This window comes from Belonocnema kinseyi, chromosome 8 (genome assembly GCF_010883055.1).
Source record: "Belonocnema kinseyi isolate 2016_QV_RU_SX_M_011 chromosome 8, B_treatae_v1, whole genome shotgun sequence".
NCBI lineage: Eukaryota > Metazoa > Arthropoda > Insecta > Hymenoptera > Cynipidae > Belonocnema > Belonocnema kinseyi.
The window spans coordinates 36106981-36115627 of record NC_046664.1 but is presented as its reverse complement, the minus strand read 5'-3'; the positions used below and the strand labels follow the sequence as shown (position 1 = coordinate 36115627).

At 31.8% G+C, this 8647-nt stretch overlaps 1 protein-coding gene across 2 annotated transcripts in view; it reads right to left on the bottom strand.

Moving 5' to 3' along the window:
• LOC117177883 (embryonic polarity protein dorsal-like) overlaps window positions 1-8647 on the bottom strand; it is a 62154-nt gene that overhangs the window by 45620 nt on the left and 7887 nt on the right. For both annotated transcript variants that reach the window (XM_033368941.1, XM_033368942.1), the window contains exon 3: window positions 1437-1723. In XM_033368941.1, coding sequence (XP_033224832.1) covers window positions 1437-1723 — 287 coding nt within the window. The remainder of the gene's footprint in view (window positions 1-1436; window positions 1724-8647) is intronic.

Below are 8647 nucleotides of genomic sequence, written 5' to 3'. Positions count from 1 at the left end.
AGTACTCACTCCTGAAAGCCCGGATTAAGAAAGCACAAGAGAAAAACTTTTGTGAACAGCTCCTCGATAAGAGGATGCACGGTATCTTCCACAGAAATGTGATGGATCTGTCAGTGTCTTGTGAGCTAACGTTTGCTTTCCTTAAATCGCCCGAATTGAAGTCTGGTACAGAGGGTTTCATTTTTGCATGCCAAGACGGTGTCATTTCCACCTTAACATACCGTCGCCACATTTTGAGCCAAGAAATTCCCGATGATAGCTGCAGGGCATGCCATGCACACCCCGAGCATTTAGCTCACATACTATCTAGTTGTCCAACACACGCGGGAACGACCTACATTCAAAGGCACAATGCGCCACTATGAGTGCTTTATTAGCATCTCTGTCACTCCTACGGCATTCACTTTAATATCGCTCCTCTAAATACTCCTAGGGAAATTGAGTCAATTGTCGAGAATGGGAAGTGCCGCATATATTGGAACTTTATATTCTCGACAATTGTTTCTGTTGCTCACTCGAGGCCTGACATGATTCTTCTTGACTTCGAGAAGCGAACCATGTTCGTTATCGAATTTTCGGCTCCAGCTGGCAAAAACATCATAGCCAAGGAGAATTAAAAGAAAGAGAGGTATCGAGACCCTATAAGGGAGTTGCAACGATTGTACCCGGAATATTCTGTTGAACTGATCGTCCTTATCATCGGCGCTCTTGGAGGTGCCAAGCTTTCACTTGCTAGTAGCCTAAAAAGCATCCCTGCGTGTCAAAAATATGCTAGAACACTTGCGGGAAAAATGCAGAAGGCGGTTGTCCTTGGGTTACTCCGTGTTCTTAGGGTGCACGAGGCTTTTGCTGGATCGTCGTATTGATTCCTTTACAGACTGTAACCACCTATCTCACGGTTGTGAGATGTGGTTGTGGCTGAAATTTTACCGCGATTTCGCTGAAAGCGGGTGCAATTTTTCAGATTAGCACCCGCACGCGGCGAAATCCTGCGGTTGTCCTTATGACAAATTTTTAATTACATATATATATATATACAATGTCGCATACCGCTCTCCCTTTACTCCCCTGAGAAACTGAGTGAGCCAGCAGCTCTATAAAGACCGAGAACGGGGTGACTGAAAGCGAAAGCTTGGTGTAATTAAAATTTCAGATATGAAAATCATGTCAGACTTTTAATTTCATAGTTTTTTGCGCAAATCACTTTTTTCTTTAGATCATAATTTAAAAAAAGGGAAAAATGGACAAAAATTCTTAAATATAAGGTATTATAAGCAATTTTGAGACAATAGGGAAACAAGGGGAACAGGGTACTGAATGTGATCCCTGGACCTACCAAAAGCAAATAAATTCTCAGTCTCCAAGCAGCAATTATTTCGTGAAGTACCATCATTTTAAGCGAATATAAATTAATGAAATATATGTTTAGAACTCACTGTAATAGTAGGATAAGTTTTTTGGTCCGGTGTGCTGCGTCTACCAGGTATACTACCAGCAGATCTGCCTTCGATTTCATATCGAAAGCGGATACCGGTGGATGGTTGCTCAAGTATTTTTATATAGGGCTTAGGAGTATCACCTTCCCAGGGCATTAGTCGCATCTTCATTGCAGCTTGATTCTCTAGCAGTAGAGCTGGACTTCTTACGCTTTCTTCAACAACGTCTAACTGCATATCATCATTTCCTTGTGAGTTACCGATCTGGTCTCTCTGGATTACGTCAACTGCCATGAAAAGATCAAGGATTTAAATAAACTAGCATCAAGTAGTAACATATACAAAGCCAGTTTCTGTGACACCAGTTCCGTTCAGAACTAAGCGACAGCCAACCAGTGAATGGTCACTTATCGAGAGACGATAACGGTTCCTGCCCATACTAAGATGACACCAGCCGGCCGAGTAACAATCTACCTTACCTTAAGTGACTAAAGTACAAATATAGTTTCAATTTCTGCCAAGTTAGATAATGTATGCTTCTACTTTACCCACCAAGTATGGATAAATTTGGGGAACCAATTAGATTCCTACTTTACTAGCTGAAGGTAATCGAGATTACTACCTTACCGACTAAGGGTAATGCATTTGTCTTCCTTATTGTCTATCGGTAATGTAGGTTTCTACAAGAGATCCAGTTAATGTGGGTGATGAAGGGGTCTACCTTACTAGCTGGTGGCATCTTAAAATTATCGTCTATCAGTAAAGGTTCAGTATTATTAACAGTAAGCTGGTTTACTCTAGTTTATCTCGGAACAGAACCGGAGTCACAAAACTGGTCTACTCTGTTAAAAATGTTTGTGATTTTACAATACATCACAATGCAAATTGTAATGTGAAATTAAAATTTTGGTATTGTGAAGTAAAATTACAATACACGTATTGTGAACTGAAAGCTTCGCATGCCCGCCGCTGTGAAGCAGCGCCATATTATATCTATCAGCTAAAAATTTGCTTTTTATTTTGTGCAATATATGGGCTATGTGTATTCGTGCAGGTTAAGTTAGTAATTTTGACAGCGTTTTGCATAAAAATTATCGGTTGTTTTCAAATTTTAAGTTTCTGATGCAAATTATATTATTTCGTGCTTTAAAAATAAAAATTAAGACATTCTAAAAGTTACCGTGAAAATACCAAGTTCTGTTTTTTCTTTCAGATGAAAAACATATTTCCCTAAATTTCAATTTTTTCCTAAGGGTCTATATTGCGCGAAAACCTTGTGAATAATGAGTGTATTGAAAGCTTTCATATCTATAAAATTAAATTTTTATTCCACAATACGTATTTACGCTTTTATTTTATCGAAAAGTTGAAAACACAATTTTCCCTAATATTGTATACGTTTAAAGCGTACCCAGTATGAAATCAGCAGTTTTCACAGTATTGAGTGCAGTGTGAATCCGTAATCTGAGAGTATACTAGTCGAAATACCATTTGCAACAATAGATAAAGCAGCTATTACAGTTTGACATAAGGTTTCACTTACAAGCTGGTAGACGCTACGTTGTCCGATTTTCGGTCGTAAAAAAACATTTTTTGATTGCTTTAATCGTTTGTTTTAAACAATTAAAAATTAATAAAACTTATCCGCCTGTAAAAGAATTCTTTCACGTGCCAATAGATTTTACAATTGCTTCCGAAAAATTTTGTGAAAAAAAGTTTGTATTTTGCAATAGTTCAAAAGTTATTGATTTTTTGTGACCACGCTCCGACCTCCAGCCCTAATCGAGCACATTCGGATGCGATAGTTTAATCTTCAAGAAAGTGTAGTAAAATTTTCAACCAAGAAGATTAATTTTCTACCAAAAAAATACTTTTTTGTATAACATTAATCTTCTTGGTTGAAAATTTTACTATACTTTCTTGAAGATTAAACTATCGCGTCCGAATGTGCTCGATTAGGGCTGGAGGTCGGAGCGTGGTCACAAAAAATCAATAACTTTTGAACTATTGCAAAATACAAACTTTTTTTTCACAAAATTTTTCGGAAGCAATTGTAAAATCTATTTTAATCAAGATTAATTTTATACAAAAAAAGTATTTTTTTGCTAGAAAATTAATCTTCTTGGTTGAAAATTTTACTATACTTTGTTGCAGATTAAACTATTTTATTAAAAATTCAGTTTTTGTGTTGAATCTTCATTAGTTCAGTTAAAAATTCATCTTTTTGTGGTAAAAATTAATTTTTTGGTTAAAATTTGTTTTTTGAATTAAAAACTAATATTTTCAATGATAATTTGACTATTCGATTTTTTTTTTGGAAATTCACATGTTTTGATTGAAAATTCAACTACTTGAATGAATACTTAAACACTCTCTTAAAAAATCATATTTTTGGTTGAAGATTCATTTCTTTGTTTTAAAATTTATCTAAGCCTAACTGAAAATTAAACCACCTTATTCTTTTTTAGCAGGAAATTAAACTTCTCGGTTGAAAATTCATCTTTTAGATCAAAAAATAGCTATACGTGGTAGAAAGTTGAACCGCTTGATTAAAAATTCATTTTTTCAAATAAAATATATCATTTCAGTTTAAAGTTTGTTTCTTATTGTACTTAATATAATTCCCATAATAATTTTTGTTCAAAATAATGTATTACCCAATTGTTTCCCTATTTCTTGGCTTGAAGTTGATCCACTTTATTAAAAAATTAATTTTGTTTAAATGATGCTTCATTCTTTTAATTTAAAATTAATCTATTTTGTGGAAAAGTGAACTATTTTGATAATATAATTATTTTTTAAAATTAATCTTTTTAACTGAAAACTTAACCATTTAACTTTTGGTTGAAAATAGATTTTTTTTAGTTGATACTGGATCTACTTTGTTGAAAAATCATCTTTTTTAGCAGAAAATTAAACTTTTTGGTTGGAAATTCATCTTTTTGATTAAAAAAATGACTTGAAGAAAGTTGAACCACTTGATTAAAACATCTTTTTTTTTAACATTGATCATTTTAGTGCAAAATTCGTGTCATATTGTACTCAACATACAACCCGTGCGCGTCCGAACGTACTCGACCAGCGCTGCAAAATACAAACTTTTTTTCACCTAAATTTTCGAAAGAGATCGTAGAATCTATTGAAACATGAAAGAATTCTTTTACAGGCGCAGATGTTTATTTAATTTTCAATTGTTTAAAAGAAACGATTATTTAAAGAATAAAAACATGTTTCTTAATACCGAACAATTTTTTAGCGTAAAGTATACTTAGTAACAAAGTTTTTCATAACTCAATTATTGAACTTCAATGAACCGTTCGCGAGTAATCCATGTTTGAAAAAAATGATCAAGAACTTTGGTTGTTAATAACTTTAAAAAAAATATGTTGATAAAATATTTTAGCGGAGTTATTTTTATATAAAAACAAATCGAAAACTGTATGAATTCATTGAAAATAGAACTATAGACTTAAAAGTGGCACACTTAAGATATTTTGACTCTTGTATGAAGAGTGCTGTATTACATCACAGATTATTGTGGCACTAGTGACTAGCGCTACAGTACCACCGACAGATCGCGAGTTTGCGCCACTCTCGACTGTACCAGTAAGCAGTGTAGTTTTGTTTTTATTCGTCTCATTTATATTTTATAGTATAATCAAATTCGGACATAAAATCTTCAATTTCTACTAAAAGCCACTTTTAAAACTTTTAGGACTGTTACAGTGCGATACCGCCACCCTAAATCTTTATTTTCCCGGAACAGAATAAGTTATTTTTATAAGCTATTTTTTATTCTTATCCAGCCTCCTCATATTTCAGGAGCAAGTTTTTATCATGTTTTAAGGTTGAAAAATAAATTTACAGTCCCTGTTTAAGCACAATTTTCAAAACCCACGAAATTTGAATCCCTTTGAAATTGTAAAATTCCACACTTTATTTCTCGGAACTGGATAAATGTGTTTAATCATACTTTTTAGCCTCAAATAAAAAACATTTAAGCTAGGAACCAACTTTTGTTTTTATCTTTATATGCTGATTTCGATTTTACAGAATGCTATTTCGGTTTTTTACAAAATTTTGTTTTTGTTATATACCTAATTCTGTATACTGCAACCTTCAAATATTTTCCCAGGAATAAAATTAAAAAATATGTAAATAAACACCGTTTACTTCACTTACCTATATTTGCATTTTATTATACTAATATACTATTTATTATATGACATAATGTACATTCTTATATTTTATAAAAATGTATAAATAATTACTATAGCTTTTAGAAAAGTTTTATAAAATTCTTAACATTGAAAAATTTTCATTTTAGAGACTTATTTCTTCTAATTTCAGCTAGCCTTCGATTCAATGTTCAAATTCAAGTTAAAGTAAGAATATCAATCAGGTTTAAGTACCTTGTACCTTAAACCTTTTTTTTCAACTCCAATGTTTCAATAAATTATTTGTAGTAGCTGCTTTTGTTTTTACTTTCAGGTTTTTACTAAAGAAGATTAGTCGAACTATAATCACTCGATTTTTTTTAAGCTGGAAAATTAAATTTAAATTTAAATATTTATACACTTACAATACATCTGAGAGTAATAAATCCATTACATTTTTGAACCTCAGAATTTGGAAAGAAATCACAAATTAAATGAATGTTTAAATTAAACATTTAGTTATTAAAATTCAAATGAATTAAATTGAAATATTTTCATCGAACATTTATAAATCAACCTGTTCATATAAAATGTGCGTTCATATAAATGTGTTCATATAAAAATTACGCTTCCCAGCGTAAAATCTTGACTGAGATTTTGTCAACAGAATCCAAGCGATACATTAGCGTAATTAGCTAGAGCGTCCGACATAGGCTTAAGTTTTTAGGTTGTTTAGGTAGACGTAGGGTTCGAATCCCACGAGGTGCGATTTTTCATAGCGTTTAAGCGTTCGATTACGTTTGTAAGTTACCGCACGTGCAACTGCATGATTTAACAAATAAATTGAATGCAGTTATTAAAAATAAAACATTTTTTTGTAAATTTATCATTATATTACACCATCTGTTTCACGCTACTGTAATGGAATGTCTATCGACGATTCTATTCTACGGCACAACTTTGACTTTTGCTTGTTGATTCGAGAGATTTACAATGCGAAACTATAATTTTTCCTCCCAGAAGGAGCAAGGTTTACTAAGCGAAAGTGTAACCTCTACTCTTGCGAGACACGTGCGCAGTGTACTTGGCAGCCAGGGCTTGGCTGCCATTGTCGAACCAACACTGGCTACGGTGTAAGGATATGACAAAAAATATATTTAAAAAATAAATATTAACTCATTGCGAGTACTTTGAATATAAATATAAATGGTCCTGTTTAGACTGAATACAAATATTACATTTTGAACATTATATTACAAATAAAATTTCTAACGCTACGGGGTATCGAACCTACATCTATATACCTAAAATCCATCGCCTAGCAGCCGGGCGTGCTAAACACTCCGCTAAACTGACAAGTTGAAAGTCTGTGAAAAAGGCATTCTCATAAGCTGCAGTTCAGAAAACTTCAAGAACCAAATTTTAAGCTCTCTTTTTCTAATTATTTATTATTATGTGACGTTGTGTAAATGTAAAATACATGAAATGTTAACAGGAATATCAATACACTAATTTTTAAATAAATAATTTTAATCGATTACAATTTTTCTTGGCGTAATATTTCATTTTTATCCGTTGTAGTCTGCTTTATTGGGCCGATTTAAAGAAAACATGGTTTGCCGTGGTAAAAGTGACATTTCGCCCAGTAATGTGCCATCACTGGGCCAGACTTTGGCTGATCCTCGTGAAACATGCTTTTCCGTACTAAAAGTGAGACTTGGCGCAATAAAGTGCCGATACTGGGCCAAGCATCGGTGGAGGATCGGCAAATATAAATAGCCAATATAGGCTGCCAGCACTGGCTCAACACTGGGCCGATTAAAATGCCGATATTGGCCCAATAACTTTAGCCGAACTTTGACTGCCAAAATTGGACCAACACTGGGCCGTGTATTCAGCTCCGGCAATTCGCATTTGGGTTACAGCGTACTTTTTTCCATGTTGTGTGGGTGCAATTTCACGTATTGTAAAATTACATCACGTTTTGGTGATAAACTTCTATTACATTTATTGTGAAATCACAACAGAAATTTTTAACAGTGTAGTTATACTACTAGGAAAAAATATATATACTTCAAGTTTATTCGTTCTTAAGGATCAAGGTAATATAAACATAATTTTTTTTTCAATTCTAAAGAAAAATGAAAAAGACTATTAAAGATTTGAGATAAGTCAAATCATAATTTCAATAAAAAAGTTAAACTGCAACAGAAAGTAAAGTTGAATTTTTAACCAAAAAATATTTTAATATTAAATCAAAAATAGTTGAACTCATTCAAAACAGAAGATGTTTCAAGAAAATAGTTGAATCCTCGACCCAAAAAAATTAATGTTCAACATGTTTCATTTTTAATCAAAAATATAAATTTTCAATTAAAATAATGAACTTTCAATCAAAGAAACGAATTTTTAACAAAGCATTTCAATCAAAAATGATTTTAATTCACAATCAGAACAGTTGAATTCATCGTAAAGACAAATTGCCAACAAAATAGTTACATCCTCAACCAAAACAGATTATTTTTCGACTAAAAATATTAATTTTCTGAAGAAGAAAATTTATTTTTAATAAAATATTTACATTTACAAACAAGAAAGATGAATTCTCAATAATAAAATGTAATTTTTGATATTTTAACAAAAAAATATTTTATTTCAAATGATAAAAAGATTAAAGCAGATTAGTTTTTAACCGAACAGTTCCATTTTAAATCAAAACATTTTTATTTATGTCAGAAAGGATGAATTTTCAAGCATCTTTTAAACTTAATGTAATTATGCCTTAAAATATTTAAATAATCGTTGAAAATTGAAAAAAGTGTCTTAAAATCCTGCATATTTTCTTCAATATTTTTTTGAAATCTTTTTGAAGTTTTTTAAAATTTTCTCTAAAAAATAATTTTTCTAAATAAAAAATCATTAAAAATTTTTCCAGGATTTCAAAACGTATATTTTTTTACTTTTTAAAATCTTTTAAACTTTTAAACTATCTAGTATATCATTCTATAGAAGGCTTGGATTAGGGCGGTGATTTATTAATTAGAAACACCTGCT